The sequence below is a fragment of the Embiotoca jacksoni genome, unplaced genomic scaffold, assembly GCF_022577435.1.
Source record: "Embiotoca jacksoni isolate LCO1_2020_lvr unplaced genomic scaffold, fEmbJac1.0.p SCAF_24, whole genome shotgun sequence".
Lineage (NCBI taxonomy): Eukaryota > Metazoa > Chordata > Actinopteri > Embiotocidae > Embiotoca > Embiotoca jacksoni.
The window spans coordinates 2,144,345-2,167,755 of record NW_027185375.1 but is presented as its reverse complement, the minus strand read 5'-3'; the positions used below and the strand labels follow the sequence as shown (position 1 = coordinate 2,167,755).

Below are 23,411 nucleotides of genomic sequence, written 5' to 3'. Positions count from 1 at the left end.
GTCAATCGGTTTTAATGGCCAACACATGCCAACACACACCGGGTTCAAGTGAACACTCAGATGTGAATGTTGACTGCTACTCGACTGCTACTCTGCACACAAGCGAGAGACAGTAATTCTGGTTTACATAAGCGGTGGTATCTTATGATAAGTCTGTCTGTTGGACTTTCCATTTTAACACTTGGATTTGAGCTGTATGTCACAACAGAGGGCTGAATAGGCGTTTCCTGTATTTGATGAATCCCTGAACATTTCACCCTTTTAAATAAGATTATATTTTAGCCAAAGTAGAATTCTGTGACTCACCTAATCTCAGACTGCCAGGAGGAAAGAGCTCTGCACCAATAATGTTGGCTCACGCTGTGGAATCAATAGAAGGTTAAAGCCAAAGTGAGCCAGCAGACTAAACTAATTAGAAGCGTTTCATCTTTGGGATGGCCTATTGAGCTGTTTGTTCAGATTTTATATAATGTTAGCAGGGAGGTGTCAGAGCTCCTGTCGGGACTTCATGTATTCAGACTGCGTTTGAGAATGCAAAAAATATGTGTGCATTCATAATGACTCACTCTTACTCAGCATTTTGAGTTTTGGTATTACACATTTTTCACATGATTTGCCATCTCTCTTTACAGATAGATTGCTTTGTTGTTTTGCGTTAATTAAAGCTACTATGATGTAAGTGAGTGATTGTTTATGAGTGTGTATTCATCAGTTTGAAAGTTTTTGATAGTGTGTGCATATGAATCATGTTTGTGAATGTTTGGCAATATTCATTTGTAATTGTAAGTGTTTTGGAGTATTTTGTTTCGTAGGTTTGTTTCTGTATAATGATTCTTCAATTCTCAGTTGTTTCACTAATGTCAAAATGATGTGATAACTCCGGTGTATAACGTTATGTTGACTGCAGAGCGCACCTGGATGGTGTGCAGAGTGAACACGCTTGAGTTATCGTGTACTTTATCTTAAAAAAAAAAAAAAAAAAAGGCATTCAAGTGCATTAGCTTTGCCAGACAAGAGGTACTCCATCACTGATGTAACTGAAGCATCGTACTCCAGAAATGATAACCAGCTAACTAATACACACTAGCTCTTTACAAAAAAATCAACCAACTGTGGTCGAGTGAAGAAACAGAAGAACAGGTCTGTATGGTCTGTTTTGTTTCAAAAGTCTGTTCTCCGCTGCTGGAGACATACGAGCTGCTGTTTTCGTGTTCTGACGTTGATCTTTATCAGGAGCAGTTCGCTCAATAAATCGGGAGTCAGTGGTTTGGCACAACGTGAATTAGAACAAGAGCCAAAATACAGTTTGACTCTTTCTTTTTCTTCAGTCAGGTATTGTTTTGAATGGAGAATAAATTCTGAATCGAATTGTGGCGAGAGTAGAATTACAGTGTGACAATACCACAGATTCCCTCCCCTACTGTGTTCCATACCATTTATGATAAAAAAAAAAAAAAAAAAAAGCATCTATGAAGAAGAAGGAGGAGCAGCCCATTAACACGGATCTTGAAATCCTTTTGGAGACTCTGAAGCAGCTCTGAACCATCAGGAGAATAATCACCATTGTCGGCAGAATATTGTCCCCCTTTAAGAATAATGTCGAGACTGTTTGGCAACCAGCATGTAAAAAAAACATGTTGAACTTCATCATTCAGAATCAGAATCGCTTTATTGGCCGTATGTTGACACATACAAGGAATTTGACTTTGGTTTTAGGTTCGCTCTCAGCGTCCAAAAAAACCCCAAATACACTTATTAAATACTCAGTAAATGTCACTGCACGGTTACTCTCATTTCCACATTTTGATAGTTTGGTCATTGTACGGCGTCGTAAAGCAGGTCGCCCGCTGCTGTTGTGTTAAATTCTATTTGTGTTTGTTGTGCAAAAGAAAATCTGGCTCGTCTGCTGTGAGACGGCGCGTCGCCCAGGTCTGTAAAACCACAGCGGCGGGATGACGCATGTTACACAAGCATCCCTGTTTCCTCTGTGGGCCGACTGGACGGGTCATGAGCCCACGAGATGGAGCGTGACCTTGGCTGACCTGAGAACATCTCACATCAATGACGAGGAATTATACACGGGCTAACAATGGCACCAAAGTGCCATTTTAGTAATTAGCTCTGCATCAGCACTTTACTAGACATTGTCTTTTTCTGCACAGAAGACTCGTCTACTATGCTGCAGCTGGAATCTGACATCATGAAGTGATACTGAGTGATTGAAGAAGTTGAACGAGTCTGGAAAACTTGTTCGACAGTGTGTTTGTTTTGATCTCTTTTGTGTATGACGTTGCAGCTCAGCAGTAGAATCGGTTCCTATTTAAAACAGTTATTAAACATGTCATCTGTAGCTTTGCATTCGTACCTGGTTTTCATCAGGACAGATCCGATCAACAGTGTGTTCTGTGTGCACCGACCATTAACATGTGTTTTTCCTTTTTTAAATTTAGATCAGATGTTAATGCAAAGTGTAAAAGGCGCACCTGAGTGTTACTCTGGTAAAGTCTGTGAGGATTAAGTGGAGCTGTGGGTGAACTGCTGTTTCTCCGTGTATCTTGTTCTTGTGTCTTGTCTGCTGCTCTGCTGACTCTTAACAAGTTGCAGATTTCCATGAGAACAGCCCAGAGTAATCTGAAGCATGATAATTCTTTAAGCTCTTTTTTTCTGATTATTGACATTTATCGCTGACCTTACCGAAAATCTATAAAATACTTACAGTCAGCTTCAAGAATTTTTGCACCATCGAAAGAGAAAAACAATGTATTTAACATAAACATGTGTTCTTCATTGCTCTTTTGTTTGATAAGTAAATCATAAATTATATGCATTCAAATATGTGATTTAAAGTTAATTTCACATGAAATCACTAAGCTAAACTAGCCTAGTTAGTCTTTGACTAGTTAGCTTCAAGAAGGACAAGTGTATTTGATTATTTTGGTAAAGTTTCTATTTTGGCTTTGTAAGACAGTACAGACCTTTTAGATGTAGTTTACATCACACAAGAAATTATTAGCAATCAGGTTATTATTTCTATGATTATAAGTATATTTTACAGAGACTATTTCTTTTCTCTTCCAGGCTCGTAACATCAAGACTTCTGAATTGGCAGCTATCAAGATTGTCAAGCTCGATCCTGGTATGTTCAGTCCAAATGTGACACAACTACTATAATTTGCTACAGGTTGATTTTATTTTTTTAGAAACTTTATGTCAAACTGAAATTACAACTTTTTGTTTTATATCTGTTGGTTCAGATTTTACAGACTTATGACTCTTTTGACACTAAAACTAACTTACCATTGTTTTCTTTTAAAACTACATGTGCCTTTCACTTTCACAGAGGACGGACAGGAGTGTTTGTATCCATAACTTCCGTGTGTCCATATCAAGCACAGATAGTCAATGAAAGATGCGCAAGGTGTTCGACGACATTTTGTTGGCACAATTTGGAAGTGTGAAAACTCCAATCTTTGTTTTTTTTTGTTTTTTTTATAAATCTTTTAGATAACACTGAACTGTTCTCACCTCCACCACAACAGTGCTTTTCTACAAATGTCACTCATGTTTCCATCGTTGACTTCCTGCACCAGCTCACGTCTTCTGAGACTTTATGAGATATCAGCGTGAGACTTCTGTTTCCTTTCCGTAATGCTGTCAAACAGTTATAATAAGAGTCTGAGCATGTCAGTGGTGAAAATGAGCACTTTTAGTGGACGTACACTGACGGGGCACAGTTGCCCCAAAGTATTACATTGCAGCCTTTTTTTTTTAGGCTCTCAGCTGAATTGATCTCAAATATTCAAATATTGTTGTGCCCATTAGTCACTTAGACCCAAAATTATGGATATTTTGGGTCCAGGGAGAAAAAGGCCAAAAGTTTCCCTTTTAAAAGAGTAATTTGCTTCTGTTGTTGTTTCTGCTGAGATCTGAGATCCTTTCCAAAAGTGATTCAAATGTAAGCGACGGGGAGAAAAATCTGTAATTGGGTTTCTGTGCAAAAATACATTCAGTTGTTTATTGAGGGTTTCGGTGAGTGAAATGAAGCAGGGAATCAAAACAAACTTACCGACCGAATGGCCTCTTTGCTTTCATGCTGCACTTCGTCGCTGAGGAAGCAGTGGTGGGATAGAAACGGAAAGGAGCAACATTAGGAATGGATCACTGCACAGAGCAGAGTACTGTTTTAAGACATAACAAAAACGTGAACCTATTTTTTAATACATAATTATTACATCCATTTGAGTAGCGGGACAAACATTGTTTGGAAGCAATGCATTTACTTTTGTAATTTCACACTTCAAAATATGGAGCCCTCCTGGTTCATAGCGGTTACAGTACTTTTCTAGCATTTACTGATTCACATAAATTGCAAGTTGCCGCAGAATTTTCCATAAATAACCATGGCCCACCTCTGCTGTGCGTCCTACACCTTTTGAATGAGCTCCGACTGCTTGAAGCCTGTATGCTTCTCTGCTCTGTCATTTCTTTCTTCCATCTGTATGTACTCGGTTCCTCTGTAAATAAACTCTGTCTGCACAGGTGACGACATCACGTCCATCCAGCAGGAGATCACCATGATGAAGGAGTGCAAGCATAAAAACATCGTGGCCTACTTCGGCAGCTACCACAGGTGCCGTGTGTTTTCAGATGGCTCAAATTCCTCGAATTGTCGGTCGCCTGAAATATGCTAAGTTTGACTTTTATTTTTCCCTGCGCTCATGCCGGATTCCTCTCCCACTATTTCCAGTTCTCTGTTCTCATGTTCACACTGTATGTCTTTGTGTGTATGAATGCATCAAGTGTCTTTTTCCAGTGCTGTGTTCCAGATGACATACTTCCCTCAGTACACTAACAAATAGTGCTCTTCCATGTTAGGACTCTTGCTTGTGTAGAGCAGGAATGTTGACGGGGTGATGCTGTTTCAAATTGCCCGCATGCCATTCTGCACTGACTGGAAATTACCTCAGCGTGTGAACACCTGTGTCGCCTGTTTAACACACTCAATAAACACACGGATTCTTCTGTTCAGCAGCAGTAGTGAAGAAAAAAAAAACAGGAACAGGAATTTGAAAATGCTTCACACCACCTTCCTCCAAGATGGCGACCGTTTAGGGTGAAAAAGTGTTCCGGCGTTTCACATTTCTTTTTTAGGGGGGGGGGGGGCGTTTTGAGTGCATCATCCTGGTACTTCTAGCGCACTGCATGTTTCTGTACTTGACAGTGTGAATGCATTCAAAATAGTGAGCGTTAGTGCACAAGTACAACATCTGGAATGCAGCACAAGTATTTTGTCCTGATAATGTGTATCACGACGCCTTCGAAGCTGTTTCTTCCAGAGAAGAAAAAAGGCTGTGTCTCTCTTCAGGAACACCAAGCTGTGGATCTGCATGGAGTACTGCGGTGGAGGGTCACTTCAGGATATCTACCATGGTACAAACACAAATAATATTACCTTCTAAAAAGTGTGGAAATTATTTCCCAGATGAAGGTAACAGACACTGAACAGTTTCATCTGTGTGTTAATGTGCCATTCAGATACAATGAACTATTTTCATCTGACACATTTGTCGTGTTTTAACAAGTAAAAGCTGAAACAAATCAACCAAAAACAGTCAGCCTTTTTTTATTCGGCTGAATTGACACCCTTGATATTGTTCACTTGTCAAACTGAACCACAGAAATGTCAATAAAGTAATTAAAAAAAAACCAAATTAGAGCGTAAATAAAAGAAAGTTGAGCAATGATCTGAACCACAATAAAAAACACAGTTGAGGCCATTTATGTAACTCTCTTAGAATAACTGGTGAACTCTTAAATTGAAATGTGAGATTTTCCTTTAACTTCTGCCAGCGTGACTTGAACACAGCCCAGACTGAGTTTGGCCTGCCTGAGCACTGAACATAGGAGAGAAGGGCAGAACTGCTTAAAACCAAAAAAGTCTTCATAACACCAAAAGCTATTAGTTTGTATTTGAACACTGTCTGCATGAAGACGACTTAGCACATCAGTAACAGCTTGGGCATTGCTGCGATAGCGCCGTGCAGCAGTTTAGCCCTGCTAGCACTGCACCGCACTGAGGTGGACCAACGTTTCATTTACACCTCTTTTTAGTCCAACTTGGGTGCTTTTCACACTCTGGTCTCTCTCAGACGTTTTCCTGACACCGTCGGGACACGCGGCCTCCACGACGTGTGCACCGCAGTCGCGGCACGTCTCGGTTTAATGTTTAGGATGCGACGGCAGCGGGTCAGAACCGCCGCACAGCCCGCGTGAGACGTGCCTGCCATCCCACTTGCCTATTTTTCACAGTAAAAATAGAAAAGAAAAAGATCTGTAATCACATGTGTACTATATAATCACAGCAGAAACCCAATGAAGGGCTCTAATTATGTTGTGTCAATAATTTAACAAAGCAGTATTCTCCCGGTGTGCTCTTCCTCTCTCTCTTCCCGTCTCTCTGTTTGTGTATTTTGAAAGAGGCGAAACAAAAGTAATTGGAAGATTTTGACTGCTTTTCTGTGAAAGACTTGTCATAAATTTCAGACATTTCACTCTGATGAGTTAAAACCAGGGGAGAGTTTATTATTTGACTGAGGTCACAGATCCACCTCCGTCCACATTCAACACAGCTAGTTGCCAGTTGTTTTAGTCACATACAGAAAAAGAAATTGCCTGTAAACCTTAAAATAGCTTCTTTTTATTTTGTATTAACAGTTATGTTAATTATCGGAATTGATTGAATTCATGTTAACTGTGTGATTTTTATTTGGAGGCAACTCTCAGTGATAAAAAAAAAAAAAGCTTTTGCAGACATTTTGTCTCTGGTTCTTTTCACCAAGTGGTAAACATCATAACTTTTAGAACATCCTGGAGTTACAACCACCGAGCTGACATTAATGGTTTGTCCTCCACGGCTGCTTTGTTGTTCCATGCTGTGCTATTCATGGGTATGTCAGTTGAGTACAAAGACAGGAAGCAGCGGGAAAACATCCGGTCTAGTTTAGTTAAAGGCTAAAAGAACTTCTTCCAAACACTGTGGAGATGTCTTATTTATCATCATGTCTGTTTGTTTGTCTTCTAAATGAACAATATATATCATGTAAAAGCTAAAAGCTAAGACCTATTTCTACATTTGCTCATGGATGAAACCGCCCTTCTCATCTGGTTCCCGGGCAAGACACCCCACATATTTCCCCAAATGTCTGCCAGCTGTGATCAACTCATTTGTATAGTTACAGTAAAACAGATGACATCGGCACAAGGAACTCTAAAAAAGCCAGTTCTACTCTATTTTTAGAAATGTCTTTCTTTTTCACCTTCCTGCTGAGTGTACGAGCTGTTAATCAAACCGTTCTTCTCAGTGACAGGCCCATTAAAGGAGAAGCAGATAGCCTTCGTGTGCAGGGAAACCCTCCAGGTAAGGCACTCTGGGTGAAACTCAGCTTGTTGGTGTTGCACATATTTAAAGACACACTGCTCACAGAATGAGTCATGTGTTTTTCCCCCGCTGCAAATAGTATTTAATCTGGCCAGAGTCTTAAGTATACTGTAGAGGTAAATGCAGCTGCAGAATGATAGCCCGCAGTACAACATGCCAGACTGTTTTGTTACTGAGTGGCCTTCTGCTCACCGCAAGCTTTTACTGGGAAATCAGCTTTGTAGACAACAATAACAAAAAACATAAATAATCCCAGAGAACAACTGATACCAAAAGTTAAGTAAAGTTTATTTGTATCACACCTTTCACAGATATGTAATCACAAAGTGAAGTTACATTCATAATGCAGCAAATTCCCACAAACAGCACAATGCTTACACAGCAACAACAAACAAAAGAGGACACAGAGAACAAGTACAAACTATACTATTCTCTACTATTCTATACTTCACTAAAATGTACTATAATATACTATACCGTACTATAATGTTCTATACTACACTATAATGTACTATACTACACTACACTATCCTCTACTCTCCTGTAATATGCTATGCTATGCTATAATGTGCTATGCTCTTCTATGCAATGACGTACTATACTATAGTATACTATACTTTAATGTACAATATTATACTACACTCCTCTCCTCTCCTCAAAGTCATACTACTACTATACTGTAGTGTACCATACTATACTATACTATACTATGCTATAGTATAATGTACTATACTATTCCAATCTACTCTACTCTACTCTACTCTACTCGAAGTCATGCATTCAAAGTACAGAAGTATTTCTAAACTTAAAGGAATATAAGTATATTACTCATAATGTATAAAGATGGAAGCTGTTAAATCTGTAACTGCCTCATCTACTGAAAGAGAATCCTGTGTTTTGTATCTGAAATTGAAACAAGGTAACCTGCAGATTAATTATTTTAATAAGTACCTCAGAACTACTACACATTACAATACCACTACTTGTACTGTAGTTAATACAGTACTAAAACAGATATTTATTTTTATTATAGTGTGTATCTTTTGAATTGAATTTATATTGTATTTTATGCTAGCCCCAGGAGGACTGCCTGTGCTGGATCACCACCATCACCTTTTGTCTTGACCCAGTGGCTCTATTAGTTCACTGCGTGTCAACGGGTTATACATCCTTTTATTTGGAATTTTGGTGCGCTCATTGTCCATGTGCTTAAAGATATATTTAATCAAAAATTTAAAAAAAAAAAACTGTCACACAAAACAATTGTGGCCAAGGATTATTCCAGCACAGCAGCAGCAATTAGTTTCTGGGTATCAGGAGTTTAAGGGAGTTTGTAGAATCCCAACCGTGTATTTCTTTCCCCTCTTTTTTTTTATCTGTTTAATGTTTGAAAACCATGAAATGCCTATAATATTTATATACTCAAAATAACCTGCGCAAAGCTGATTTACATCCTGTATTGTTCTTTTTTTTCCCCCAGGGTTTGTATCACTTGCATGAAACTGGCAAAATGCACAGAGACATCAAGGTACAGCTATTGTTAAAGCTTAATAGTAATACCTGATTACACTGTGGCTCATCCTGTAAACTCAAGCTTCCGTGTGTGTCTGTGCGTCCTCTCTGCAGGGAGCCAACATTCTTCTGACAGAGCGAGGAGATGTGAAGCTGGGTCAGTGGAGATCTGCATTGGACACACACACACAGACAGACAGACACGGGACACATCTGCAATGCCTGTTTAACAAGTCACACTCGTTAAGTAGGCTTAAATAGGCCATCTATATTGGATTACTGCTGCCAGCGTGACCCTGTGTGTCTCTTCCCCGTGCAGCTGATTTTGGAGTGGCGGCAGAGATCAGCGCCTCGGTTGCCAAAAGGAAGTCTTTTATCGGAACTCCCTACTGGTGAGAAGGATTCTCACCCAACCTCCCTTCAAACACAAATGAAGGAATAGCTGTTGACAGAGGGGTCCGCGCTTTAGGAATCCTAAGTGTTGCACTACCCACAATTCAAGTTTTTTTTGTTTTCTTTTTCAGACACAGCGCTGGTGCTTTTCATAAACTTTAATTAGTTCCAAGTCGTGACTCTTATCTATCTGCAGGTCTTAAAAACATAAGTGAATAAATAAATACTGATTCTAGTTTCTTTAAGGAAAGACCTTTTAAGGTTTTTAAAAGGTATGGTATTCAATTTTATTTTGTTTAGTCTTAAATAGGTCTTAAGAAGTCTTTAAAAAAAAAAAAAAAGCTGACTACAATCCACAAGAAATTAACTGTTTTCTTCTGTTTATAAAATGCTTGTTGACAAAGTAGAGATCTGATTTTGAAATACAAATTTGATGTCTTTTTTAGAGGTACACAATATTAGAAGTAGCACAATGACTAACTGATACTAAAGCACCCCTAAAAAGGCCATGTGTGGACAGACCGTGTACATTCCCTTTTCAGGAATGTTATATATGAAGTTGTCTTCAGCTTTGGTATCTTCCTTCTGGTTCATGTTCAGGATGGCTCCGGAGGTGGCTGCAGTTGAAAAGAAGGGCGGCTACAACCACCTATGTGATATCTGGGCCGTCGGCATCACTGCCATCGAGTTGGCGGAGCTCCAGCCGCCCATGTTTGACCTCCACCCAATGAGGTTAGTCAGCACAGACCGGGACGTCAGCCCAGAGAGCTGGAAACAGAAAGCTAAAGGACTCTGCACAATGTCAGAGTGGAGAGACAAACAATAGAGACTGTTTAAAGGAAATATTGTGGTTGCATAGTTCACATTTATATTTGGAATAAAAGGAACCGCGCTGGGCTGGTTGATGTTTTTCAGATCGATTTAAATTTGTTCGCGTCAGCCCTAATTCTTTCACGCACACTAAAGTTAGTCCTACAGTTCCACAGGGTTTTGTGTTGGCACATACTTTTTCAACTTAAACATGTGATATTATGAGAAAACCTGGATAGATTTCCAATTCTATACAGCTATATTTAAAGTATTTGTGAAGCCGGACTGTTGATCAAACTTCAAGAATGTCTTAAAGACATAAAGGCCTGGATGATCTGTAATTTTGTATGTCACTACTGCATGACTTTTAACTTTGTCTTCTCTCTCGTGTAGTTTGTGCGTTTTCCTCTCTGTACTTTTCTACAAATATCTTGGACTCTGTAACTGCATTTTTCTGATCCGCGGTTGTTTGGCCCCATCAGCTTTTCCAGTGTTTATTGTGTGTTGTGTTTCTATGCTCTTGTTTTTCCCTCTCCGCTCTCCCTTCACCCTGAATCCGGTTCTGTTGGAGCTTTCTTCCTGTTACAAGCGAGTTCTTCCTCGCCGTCGTCAAACACATACTTTCGCTGGAATTTGCTGTATTGTTGTGTTTCTGTGCTGTTGTGACTTCTCTTCCTGAGATGACTTACGTTGTGATTTGGTGCCTTTTAAGTACAAACCCGTTTCTGAAATACGCTGTGTAAAATTTATTTTTATGAGATTTATGAAAATGTTCATGAGATTTGCTGATCATTGCATTCTGTCTTTATTTACATTTTACACAGCGTCTCAACTTTTTTTGGAAACGGGGGTTGAGAACTGAATTAAATGTAATTGAAATTGTTTCAGAGCACTGATGTTGATGTCCAAGAGTAGCTTCCAGCCTCCGAGACTAAAAGATAAAACCAAGTGGTGAGTTTAACTTAGTTTTTCTCCTTTTAATGATCGACGTTATCCTGATTTCAGATGCGCTCACACTGTGTCTCTCTTTGTCTTCGTCTCTCTCTGCAGGTCTGCGGGTTTCCAAAGCTTTGTGAAGATGTCTCTCATTAAAAGCCCTCGTAAAAGACCTTCCGCTGAGACACTGCTGCAGGTTAGCTCGTCATTAATAAACGGAAATGAGCTGCCCATCTTGTTTCATAGAAGTACTATATTGTATATGCAATATTCATAAGTGCATTTTTTTGTTCTATTTTTAAACTTCGCATTTAAAGGGAAGCTCAGCTAAGATCAGCTTTTACCGCAGAGTAGAATTGTTTTCATTAGTTTTACTATTCAGTACAATAACCAAACCTTTCATATGAAGATATCAAATAACAGACGTTATTTTTTTTTTTTTAACTGTTTGTGTTCCCTCTTTTTGCTTTTTTTCCCACTTTCATCCATTTTACACATTTTGAGGCCATTTTGCATGATTTGCTGAGATCCATGTAGTTTCCCGTAGATGGTCAATGTCATGATATTTAACTTGTTCTTCCAGCATCCTTTTGTGACTCAGCTGCTGACCCGTAACCTGGTCATCGAGCTGTTGGACATGGCGAACAACCCTGAGCTCCACACCTCCCACTCACACAGCATAGACGACTACGAGCTGGAGGTCAGTGCTTCACCGACTTGAGACTGGTCGACAGACGACACTCGCATTTTGTTTTTCATTTACAATATTCTATTAACTAGCCAGACTTGTAATTAGCTTAACCAGTGCAATGACTTCTCTGCCGGCCGATGGAGTCACGTTTCAGTGACGTGTGTTGGGTGTGATGTTCGTGTTGTGTTAACAGGGTGAGGAAGTGACTCCTGACAAGATCCAATCAGCAGGGAAACACCTGCCTGTAGAGAGGACCCTGTCTGAAGAACAATGTGAGGACACACCCACATCCCCCACAGCCCCACACACACACACACACACACACACACACATACACACACACACACACACACACACACACACACACACACACACACACACACACACACACACACACACACACACACACACACACACACACTGACAAATCAAAAGAAGTCTGACTATTGGGGGAAATTCCACATGATGCGTTGTAGAGTTGTTGAGAGTCCGACGTGTCAGGCTGAACACGTCCTGGACCTCCATCTGTTGAAACTGACATTGAGAGGCTGTGAGTTAGTAAACAAGTATGAAACCCAAAATGTTGTTTCTATAAAGGAGTAGTTCAGCATTTTTGGAAATATGCTTCTTTTTTTTCTTTTTTCTATACACAGACTAACATGTAGGGTTTGTTGCTGCAGCTGTTTCCCTCCAAACAACAAGAGGGGATTGCTGAAGTCTTGTCATCACAGTGAGGTTGCCAGGTTTGGTAGCATCGTGCCTGTACATGAGACGGAAAAAAAAAAAAAAACCTGTGCTCACTGTTTGTATCTGGCGGTCTCTCAATGTCTGCAGACGCTGCTCGGAAGTGTTCGTGTCGGTCTCTGTTCACCGTTGAAACCGATATGATGGATGTTGGTCTTTTGGTCGATCAGTTGGTTCACAACTTCGGTGAAACTGTGAAATGTTGTGCCGATATTCTTCTGACTTTGTTGATTGACTGGCTTTTTTGTGCGGAGTCATGATGAGGTTGATGTTTACAATTCAGAGTGAACTATATCAAACAACAGTTGATGGATTATTTTTTTTTTTTTTTTTGTACATACATGAAATTATTATAATATTCTGGTTCATGCAGGTGCACAAAGTGCAAAGGGGCTTTCTAAAGGGGGAATATGAATCAGGGAGAGTGGTGATTAATCAATTCACTCACAGGCAATCACATCACCGCTTGCATAGTTGTGAAACAGCGGAGCCCGTCACGGTGATGTATGATGAGGACAGCTCAACAGATGGGAAGACGGTGTTCAGGAAATTATGTTATTGATGGATGGTGTACGACCTGAACACACCTCACTTCATTCATGCAGCCGGAGGCAGATGGTGTGAGTTTTTATTCAACTTGAAGTCATGAAGACAGACTCCAGATTCAAAACAGACCAGTCTGATTTAAATGTAATATAAAAGGGGCGACTAACAGCTGACTGGTTAGAGCAGATATGACTTTGGGTACAAATGCCCTGAGTATAGTGAGTTCCTGATTCAGTTCCCGGTCAGCCAGACCTTCACTGCATGTCATTCCCACACTCTCTTCACCACATGTCTTCGTCTGTCTCCCCACTGCCACTATCAAATTATCAGACATAAACGGTGTATTTACATTTCAGTGTTTCCCTATCGCTGCTGTGTGTTTCCTCTGGTTTCTAAAATCCCCAAAGTGGCAGCAGATTGACATCGTGCCAGACGTGGAACAGTCTGAGACACGACTTGTTTTGCGCCGCCTCATCAGAATGAATCTCTCCTCCCATCTGTCGACTCAGCCAAAATACCACTAACGTGCAAAAAGTGAATTTCAAGTTCAGGAAAATGTTGGCGCTCTTCTGGCACCGCCATGAGAATAAGGCCTTTTACTCTTGTTGATCTTGAAGTACGCCAGGCCATCTGTCTCCATCAGCCATTATGCTATGCTAACGTAGCCATGTCCTGATTCCAGCGCTGGAACATGTGAACACACAGACATGAGGTTGATAACCATGTGATTACCTCAGTGTCTAAAAGACAGTAAATGTAAATATTTCTATTCTTTACCTCTCTTCAGATCCTCTATATGCTACTTCATATGAAGTATTCCCTCGTGTCTCCTGTGTGTGCAGTGCACTCGTCTGTCCGTGCGTGTGACTCTACAGACACGTGTGTACTGTATGTTGCTTGTACTCGCTGAAGAGTGGCTTCATTGTGCACCTCGACCCCTCCAGTATTCAGTGCCGTAATCTCCATATTATGAATGAGGACAAAAGGCCCTCAGTCAGCCTGCGGACCGGCTGCCCCTCGTCCTGCAGCCCGTGTATTACATGTGGGACGGAGGCTGCGTCAGAGGATGGCACTGAGGACATGCCTGCTGTGTTGCTGTGGGACACACAAGAGGTACTTCTATGCGCTCATGCTGCCCGAGCTGCAAGCGGGCTTCTTGCAGCCCGAGCGTTTTCTGGTGCGATAGAGTGGCTTCGCACTCCGCTTGGCACGTCACATAAGACTACCGCTGCTGACCTCAGCTTACCTCACATGCGCCGAGACACGCAAGCCGCAGACACCTTTCACCTCGGTTTGGCCAGTACGGGCTTTGAAGCTGCTGCTGTTAAAGCAGTGCTGCAGACTGATGTGTGTTCATACGAGACTGGGCTGAGTGGACCGATCAAATATGTCTTTATGAGAAAACTGTAAGTGACAGAAAGTCGGCATCAGACTTAGGACTCAGATTAGGAGAGTGGTTAAATTGTCTTTAAATCACATATTTAAATTGTATAATTGTAGATTATGCATTATATTGATTGGAGAATAAATATGAATGAGGCTCAGACACTTGTCCTATAAGCTGTGGACTTATCATAATCGAAGTAAAGATAATTTCCCCCAAAAAACTTTTCAGGAAACTTGCCAACAATTTAAAATAGACTAGTTACGGATCTTATAAAACCAACTTGTTCTGATGAAACATATTTTTTTCAAAATAAACTCATGACCAGATATGTTGACTTTTAAAGGTTATATTTGCTGAACTTCCTGTGATGCTGATGCTTCTCAATAATTCCAAACTACAACATAACTGAAGATGCACCTGTCATTCAAAAATAATTCATTAATGGTGGCATTTTCATGGGAAATATATTTGCAGGCCAACTGAGCTGAGAAGAGACAGCAGCTTCCACTTTCCGATTCAATGGTTTCCCCCACTGTTTCAAAGTCACATAGCTGTGGTTCTCTGTAGTCACATGACAGACAGTTTCCTCCTTTCAATCATGTCTCAGTTGAGTCATCAAACAAATCAAAGTCAAGACACCTGCAAAACTAATCAGCAGAATTTAATTAGAAATGGAAGTGCCCTCGTTTTAAGTAACCTGTAATTGATATAATATATATATACAGTCTGTACATGTACTGTATATGTATTTAATACATTTGTTTTTTCAAAAACGTCGTTTTAGTTAGTGATTCAAAGGGATTCTTTTTCAACCACAAACATCCGGAAAGTGTTGAGATTAACTGACAGCAAGTCACAACTAAATCTCTAGTTTCTATACAAAATCGTACAAAAATGGGACTCAAATTTTGACCAAAAAAATTAATTTTGTGCCTAATGTTGTGTGTTTTTTTAAGTTTATGGCAGTCTGCTTACCGCATAATTAAACATCTTTTGACCTATTGATAAAAGAAGGCAGTGCAGGAAGTCTTCACCCCATTACTTATACCTGCAAACCAAACATCGCCCTGAACTTGGATGGTGAACGTGGGAAATATTGTACCTGCTTAACATCAGCATATTATCAATGGGATCATGTTGGCATGCTGACATCAGCATTTAGCTAAGATTCTCCCTCTGCCTACGCGAGGCCTCACCAAGCTGCAAGCAGGACTTTTCATTAAAAAAAATTTGACTCCCCTTTTGTTAGATTTTTGTCCTGTTAATTGAACTAAAATCTCCAAAGCCTTGAAATAAAGATAGAGTAGAAATGTCTGGATTTTACTGCAGCCAGCTATGACTATGAACGGTGGCCAGAAGTGATAATGAAAGGACAGCAGCACCAAGAGAGAAGAGTCTGTGAACTGTTTATTTTCATCGCCATTATCATGCATTAATACCAACAAGCTAAACTGTTACGTAACATATTTATAGTGTGTTGTCTGCGCTGAGCTGCTGTGCGGTTTCACTGCTATAAAAATGAGTCTGTCATCGTGTTAGTTCCTCATTGATGTGCAGAGTGCTTCCTGTCTGCCTCCGACTGAGGCCGATCGATCCAGAGAGAGACTCATCAATACTGTGAACGTGAAAAGGGTTGTGTGGAGCACACGGCTCTGCTCTTCATCATCTGATCTGACTCAACTCTCTCCTCTTCATCATCTGATCTGACTCCACTGATCTGCTCTTCATCATCTGACTCACTCCACTCTCTCCTCTTCATCATCTGATCTGACTCCGCTGCTCCCCTCTTCATCATCTGATCTGACTCCACTGTCCTCCTCTCTCTGCAGTTGACCAGGTGAAGTTTGGGCCTCCACTGAGGAAGGTCACCGAGCCTTATCCTGATTTGGTAAAGCACTTTCTTAGTTGTTTGATTGATGGCACTGTAAACTGATCACAAACATGAAATTACATGAATATGACCCAGAGCTGTGTTTGTATTCTCCTTTCAGCAGGGCTCCTATGACGATGACTGGAGTATCTCTGGAGATGAAGACAACTCACCGTAAGACTTTGTTCTGTTTTCTTCTTATCTTCATTCTGTCTTGAAATATGACGGTTTTGTTTTTTTTATGTTGGGATGTCACAGCTGAACACAACGCCTCTCTTGGAAATAATGACTTTCGATAGTGTCCGAATCCAAACAGCTCCTCCCTGCTCGTGACACATGGTGATTTTTAAATGAAAACCTGGAATCAAACCGGATAGTGTTTATTAATCTGCATATGTGGAGAAAGTTAATTTTATCGGGAAAAATCTCTTCAAGGGTTTTTTTCTTTATCAGATTCTAAAATTACTTATTGTCTAAAATTATTATTATTATCTGTATTCAATATGTTGCTGCCTTCTTAATTACTGTGTAAGGACTGTGTAAAATCTTTTCCTCCAGTTGGGATCACATGACTCGTTATTCTGAGTGTGGCCACGATCAGATAGCTAATAATATTATGGAATAAAAATAATATGGATTGTAACCGTGTGTTTGTTTGGTTCTGGTTGAAGGGAAAAAGTCAGGGGTGCTGTATTTTTGTAATAAAATACAATTTAAAAGTGTGTCATACATTTAGATGAAAATATAACTCTATTAATGAAATGTCTAATAATCACATCGGTAGAACTTCAAGCGCTCTTAATTTTTTTTTCCATGTAGGACTGCTCCAGCCCTTCTTAGCAATTAACGTGAGGACAGTGTTTTAATTGCTTATAGATATTCTTTAAATATCACACAAATATCTAAGCATCAGTTTACATCTGTATCATTGAGGTGCTTCAGAAACTGGTAAAAGTAGACGTGTAGTTCCTTCCCTCCCGTTGTTGTGGGCCATTCAATTAAAGGTGGGGAAACTTTCTTGGTTCTAGGATGCGCGTGTGAGATGTTCAGTGTACATCTGTAAATTGCAGCGTCTACCGGTATAACCTGGGTAACACTCTCCCCTCTGAGCTGCATCAAGATGAATATGTGTGCACTGTGCGGTGGAATGATTGACAGGTGAATAGTAAAGGTGTCAAATTCAGCCCCGTAGTCAGATAAACAGCAGGTGTTCCTGTTGCAGGAGCCTGTTGGAATGTGTGGAGCAAGCTCTGCAGCTGAGGTAGGCCTCGTCCATCGAACCCAGCCCCCTAACAGCAGTGTGTCCCCCATCCCACATGAAACAAACCTGCGACGGTGCTGCGAATTATGAATGTCAGCTTTGACACAATCAGTGGGTTTGTGTTCTCTCTCCGTTAATATCATCCCCAAAACCCCATGAACCGGATGCAGATGTGATCCAGCACAAACCCACTGGTTCTCAGCTTGTTTGGCTCCTTTTTGTGTGCTTTTGATTGTGTGTTTATTGTGTGTTTTGTTTATGCACTGCTGTTACCCTCCCCTCGGCATCGTCAGCAACCGTCTTTGTTGTCCAGCTCGTCGTCGTGATTTAAATCTCACCACATGACTTGATTCTTTGATTTTTAAAGCCTTGTTGTTCCTTTGTCCTTCAGGAGTTTAACCATTAAGAGGGCGCCATCTGCTGATGTGAGTGAGAACCACACTATCATAAACTCAATCTCCAGAACGTGTACTGAACGATGTCTTGTTATTTTATAAAGTTTTATGTGTATACAGCTAAAAATGAGACAAAATTTGTTAAGTTGTAACTAAATACTCTAAAAGTGGACTGTGTTTATGGCCTTTCCATCAGCTTGTGATGTCACCAACAATATGTTTTTTTTTAGCTTTAAAAACATTCCTCTCTCCTCCAAACGCTCTGAGGCTAATTGTAATCGGATGAAGGCCTCATTTAATGATTAGAAGTGAACATTTTGACCTGCTGACTCGTCTACTGTGACGCAGCAATGTCCGCATGCTGAAGTGTCCTTGGGAAAGACGCTGGACCCTTCAGTGATTCCAGTGGCAGGCGTCCACCTTCCATAGCAGCTTTGTAATCATTGGTGTGTGTGTGTGTCTGTGAATGGGAAACATTGTAAAGCCCTTTGAGACTGTGAAATGCGCTAAACAAGTCCAGACAACAATTTCCATCCATCCATCCATCCACCCACCCATCCACCTATCCACCCACTCACCCATCCATCCATCCATCCACCCATCCTTCACCCACACTTCACCCTGCTCCTCTACATTAGCGCTAGTTCACAGTATCTTTGTCTTTTCCTCTCATACACCTCATCAATGTTATCTTCTCTCGTCACTCTCAGCTCAGTGACATAAACTATTCGCTGGCTACCTGACCACGATACAATATCTGACCTGTGGCTGGTTCAATTTATTTCTTGTGAAATCAAAAGCTTTCCACCCAGTTTTACCTGCATTTCCCAGTCCCTAACTTTACTTAACACGCTATGAACTCTGTAACTGGGATGCAGGTTGAAATCACACGTTAAATCTAACTCCATCCAGAGTGAGTAACGTGTTCGCCGGTGTTTTTCAGGGAGGTAGGAAGAGCGGTTTGTTTGGCCCGTCTACAGCGTCCCTGCCAGCCTTTAGCTCTTTAACTTCCAACACAGGGGACAAAAATCTGACGCTGAGACCGAGCTGCACGCTGGGCCCCGACGCCGCCGTCACGCCCGACTCCCCCTCCACCACAGGTACGCCACAACGACCGTTTCATCACACCTCAGATCTGTTTGGCTTTAACTTAAGCCGACAAAGTCCCAGAATGAGTCCCAGCACAAATCTTTATTTTTGTATCCCCTCAGTGTTGGCCCGCTGCTCGGCCACGCAGGACATCAGACAGCGCTGCAGTGATCCGTGTCTGCCTGCGGGGGACGCTGTATCGCCGGAGAAGAGGAAGGTTGCTCCTGTTTGCTCTCCGAAGAGAGAGACCCCTCTGTCACCTGAGTGGAGCACGCTGAGGAAAAACACGGAGGACTCTGTGAGTTCAAGACAAACTTCCTTCTCTTCATATCAGCAGCCAGCTTGTGTGATTTTTCTAACCTAATAACTTCCCACTGATTCAGTTTGGACCCTTTTAAAAGTCTGTCTGTAAGATTCTGCAACCAAACGAGATGTTGTTCTGCAATGCCTCTGATGTACAGTTTTTATCACTCCCCTTTTGTTTTGTTATGTGTAACCTTTGGTATTTCTAGAGGGCTGATTGTCATGGACTTCCTCCAACCCCTCAAGTCCATGTAAGTGTGAAACCTAACAGCATGTGACCTACGATAAAAACTGACCAACGATAATTATCTCATGACTAACACGCTTCATCGCATGGCGTGACGCAGCAGCTTTTCTTTTGTCCGGTTCCTTGCTGATGTTTTTTAATGTCTGCACCGCTCCTTCAGATTACATCAGACTCTCCAGCCTCACGCGTTTGGTACACTTGCAGACTTAAGCAGCCACTTCCTGCTGGCAAGCATTTGCATTCACCGATGTGCAAAATAGCATCATGCGACCTTGAATGCAAAGCAGAAAGTCCTTATTGTAACAGTTATGATTTTATTGGAGATCATTCTAGAAGTTAAGAGTCAGTAAATTCTAGACCGTCAGTGATTCACTGCTCTGCTGGTTCTGCAGATGGGCGCTTGCTTTTCCAAAGTCTTTAACGGTTGTCCACTTAAAATCCACTGTGCTGTCACCTGGATTTTACCCAAAACAAGAGGTAAGACGATCTTAATGTCCCTCAATGTCCTGAAACTGAGCTCTGCTAGATATCTCATAGTTAACAGTTCCCTTTAGTAACAGTTATGTAAACTTGTACTTATAACACAAGTTCTCATATTCTGCCTTTAACAAACATTTTTTTCCTCCTCAGATCAGTATCTTATTCTCGGGGCAGAGGAGGGAATCTACTCGCTGAACCTGAACGAACTCCATGAAGATACATTGGAGAAAGTGAGATCAGGACTCGTGAATTCATGTGTTCATTTATTGAATTGCAAAATGCTGGTTCTGTTTTGATCATTTCCTACTGCTACTGTCTGCTGTGCATAGCGTGAAAAGTACATGGGGTATTAATATAGGTATGGGAACGTTTTGCATGGGGCAGTGGTATTTTGCTGGAAAGTGATGGAGCTCTCTCTGCTGGTTTGGAGAAAGCTGCTTGCCCTCGTGAAGGAGGTCGATAGTTTGAGGGTTTTTATACACGAGTGAGGGTGAGATTGATTGTTAGATCAAATGTGATCTGAACGTGAAGTTCTTGATTTGAATGTGATCACAGATACAAGTGCCAGAAATAAGTTTCCTAAGCAGGGAAACTCAGCACTCATCCTTCGAGACCGGCCGAGTAGCCTAAAGGTCCGGAAGAAGATCAAAGAAGATCAACGGTTCCTCCACAAGGAGTTTGGAGATGATCAAATGTTCCGTGTCAGCCGGGAGAGCCAGTTTAGGTGGTTCAAGTCTCTGATTCCCTGATGTAGCCCAGGTAATTCTAACCGGGTGGAACCTCCGTCCATATGACACCTGTCCTATGAGTGCTTAGGGATCACTGCTATCTGCTTGTCTGTGGAAAATCTGATTTGGAAAAAACATTCAGACCTCTCACAACTACATTGAATAATGTTGATTATCTCGTGATAGCAGGTCTGACGTAAAGTAGATGGTTAGACGGTTCACGTTGTCAGTGTGCTGGATTTGGGAAAAAGAGCTGAGTCATTTTGACAAACGCCAAATCACTGTGGTTAGGGGAACTATTTCGGAGCCTGTCTGAGAGACAAAGCTCGTGGGCTGCTCCCAGTCAGTTGCTTGAAGTATGCGCTGGTACAAGTCTGATCTGCAGCAGCTCCAAATTCAACTACCAGGACTTAAATGCCAGATATCACAGGGCACCTTCAGAGGCCTCGGTCGGTCTGTCCTGAGCTGTCCTGTTCATCTGTTCTCTCTTCCCACAGCTGGTGCCTCAGAGATGCACGTGGCTGTACGTTATGAACAACGTGCTGATGTCTGTATCAGGTAACACATCTCTTTAAAATCACGGTTTTGTCGGAGGACGCGGAGTCCTGTGCTATCTTGTATTTTACCTGCTGCTCTAAGAAACTGTCCGTCCTGCAGGGAAATCGTCCCAGCTGTACTCCCACAGTCTGACAGCTCTGTTTGAACAGAGAGGACATTTACAAAAGAAGCACAGCAGCCTGTCCCTCAGCACCAACCGCTTCACGGAGAGGATCGGCCCCAGGTACGACGCACCGTCACATGATTACTGAAAAAGTAGGAGTGGTAGCAGCGCTGCAGGTACAGTAGCGATAACAGTTTCATTCTTCATACTTCCACTGGATGGCAACAAAGTAAGACGTTTTAGTTTTTTTTTTAACTTACACACAGTGGCCATCAGCTGCTGTCTTTGTGTTGTCGCTGAGCTCGGTGTCTCTCTTGGTTCGCAGAAAGTTTGCCACATCTGTGAAGATCCCCGACACCAAAGGTTGTAGGAGATGCAGCGTCGGTAAGTGACGCAGAACTTTCTCTCTTAAGTTCTCTTGTGTGTTTTTCTCAGCGTTAACAACAGACTCTCCACCTCTCTCTTACCTCTCAGCGAGAAACCCATACACGGACAGCACCTTTCTGTGTGGGGCGGTTCCATCGGGCCTGGTTCTGCTGCTGTGGTATGAGCCTCTCCAGAAGTTCATGCATCTAAAGGTTTGTGCAGATCCACTTGAAACGGCCAAGTGAGGTGTCTTAATTTACGACAAGCATAACTGCTCTGCAAGCAATGTCCACTTTACAGTTGTCACGTCTCGCTGCGCAGTGATGTGTGCAGAACCGAGTCTTATGTGGGTTGGACCAGTGTCCTGTGCTGTGTTCCGAGCGACATACTTCCCTTAGTACACTAACAAATTGTGCTCTTACATGTTCGGACTCTTGTGTGTGCAGGAATGTTGACAGAGTAGTCAAAGTATCTGCAGCTTTACTTATTTTACCCAGAAAATCAACGTGTTTTTGTGCCCTTTGTGCAGTAGTGAAAAAGAAACACTTTTTGTGGTGTTCAAGAACAGCTGCAGCTTCCTCAGACGTCTTCATTGTCTTTACGTCGGTGGCCCCGCCCCTTCCTCTACGGAGCTAAGATGGTGACCGTTTAGGGTGGCAATTGTCCAACACTTCAGACTTCCATTTTTGGACCGTTTTGAGTGCATCATCCTGGTACTTGTAGTTCTTGAAAAGAGTCCTATATGACTCACTAGACCTCAGTCATACTGTCATATTCTCCAGAGTCAACAGACTTCAACTCGCCAAACAGTTTGATCATTGAACACCTGTCCTAATTGAGCCGCAGTTGTTGACTATAGGTTGATTTGAATAACATGAATATTAATAATTTATGATTTATATTGATTGTACAGAACATAGTTGATTACAAAATGTGTTGAAAGAGAAGCTCTTGACTCTCCCTTTATTATTGTGATTTAATGATGTCACAGCAGCAGCAGAAGTGTCAGACAGAGCTGCACATAGTTTTTCTACCATGTGACAGTGTGTAAATTTAACTTTTTTCAGTAAACGTTTTTTTCTTTAAAAATGGATTTCATCTCCTGTCATTCACGTCAGACTGAAGTTACCGTGCCTGCAGCTCATTCACGGCTTGTTTTTGATTAATTAGATGGAATGCCACCACAAGAATCCTTATAAGGAGACTAGAATCTACCTTAAATACCAAATATTAATCATATTTTTCGAACCTGACTGTCCTTTTTTTGTTGCTATCTGTTTCCCTTGCAGCAAATACCAATCAAACTGCCCGACGCTCTGCCAATATTTGAGCTGCTGGTGCTGGTGACGGACGAGTTTCCGCAGCTGTGTGTCGGGGTGAGAGACTGTGGTAACGGGAAACCGCCGACCAGTCAGCAGCTCATGTTCGACATCATAGAACTGAACGGCACACCTATTTCCGTACCAGGTAGGATGGACTGCTTTACTTTCTCCTCTGAGTTTATGAAGCTCAGCTGGATTTAATCCGAACTCCTCTGCGTCCTTTGTACGTCTG

General features: G+C 41.5%; 1 protein-coding gene across 3 annotated transcripts in view; it reads left to right on the top strand.

The window, feature by feature from the left end:
- The window catches only part of map4k2 (mitogen-activated protein kinase kinase kinase kinase 2), a 36,977-nt gene that overhangs the window by 10,260 nt on the left and 3,306 nt on the right, over positions 1-23,411 (top strand). The window contains exons 3-28 of one of the 3 annotated variants that reach the window (XM_069158998.1): positions 3,079-3,136; positions 4,540-4,630; positions 5,366-5,430; positions 7,362-7,417; positions 8,919-8,966; positions 9,065-9,107; positions 9,270-9,342; positions 9,944-10,075; positions 11,042-11,104; positions 11,204-11,285; positions 11,673-11,789; positions 11,974-12,052; positions 16,287-16,345; positions 16,449-16,501; positions 17,550-17,588; positions 17,980-18,013; positions 18,927-19,083; positions 19,195-19,370; positions 19,585-19,626; positions 20,015-20,099; positions 20,253-20,332; positions 21,328-21,388; positions 21,488-21,611; positions 21,817-21,875; positions 21,966-22,069; positions 23,147-23,324. In XM_069158998.1, coding sequence (XP_069015099.1) covers positions 3,079-3,136; positions 4,540-4,630; positions 5,366-5,430; positions 7,362-7,417; positions 8,919-8,966; positions 9,065-9,107; positions 9,270-9,342; positions 9,944-10,075; positions 11,042-11,104; positions 11,204-11,285; positions 11,673-11,789; positions 11,974-12,052; positions 16,287-16,345; positions 16,449-16,501; positions 17,550-17,588; positions 17,980-18,013; positions 18,927-19,083; positions 19,195-19,370; positions 19,585-19,626; positions 20,015-20,099; positions 20,253-20,332; positions 21,328-21,388; positions 21,488-21,611; positions 21,817-21,875; positions 21,966-22,069; positions 23,147-23,324 — 2,158 coding nt within the window. The remainder of the gene's footprint in view (positions 1-3,078; positions 3,137-4,539; positions 4,631-5,365; positions 5,431-7,361; positions 7,418-8,918; positions 8,967-9,064; positions 9,108-9,269; positions 9,343-9,943; positions 10,076-11,041; positions 11,105-11,203; positions 11,286-11,672; positions 11,790-11,973; positions 12,053-16,286; positions 16,346-16,448; positions 16,502-17,549; positions 17,589-17,979; positions 18,014-18,926; positions 19,084-19,194; positions 19,371-19,584; positions 19,627-20,014; positions 20,100-20,252; positions 20,333-21,327; positions 21,389-21,487; positions 21,612-21,816; positions 21,876-21,965; positions 22,070-23,146; positions 23,325-23,411) is intronic. The other 2 variants (XM_069158999.1, XM_069159000.1) reach the window with 2 other exon arrangements.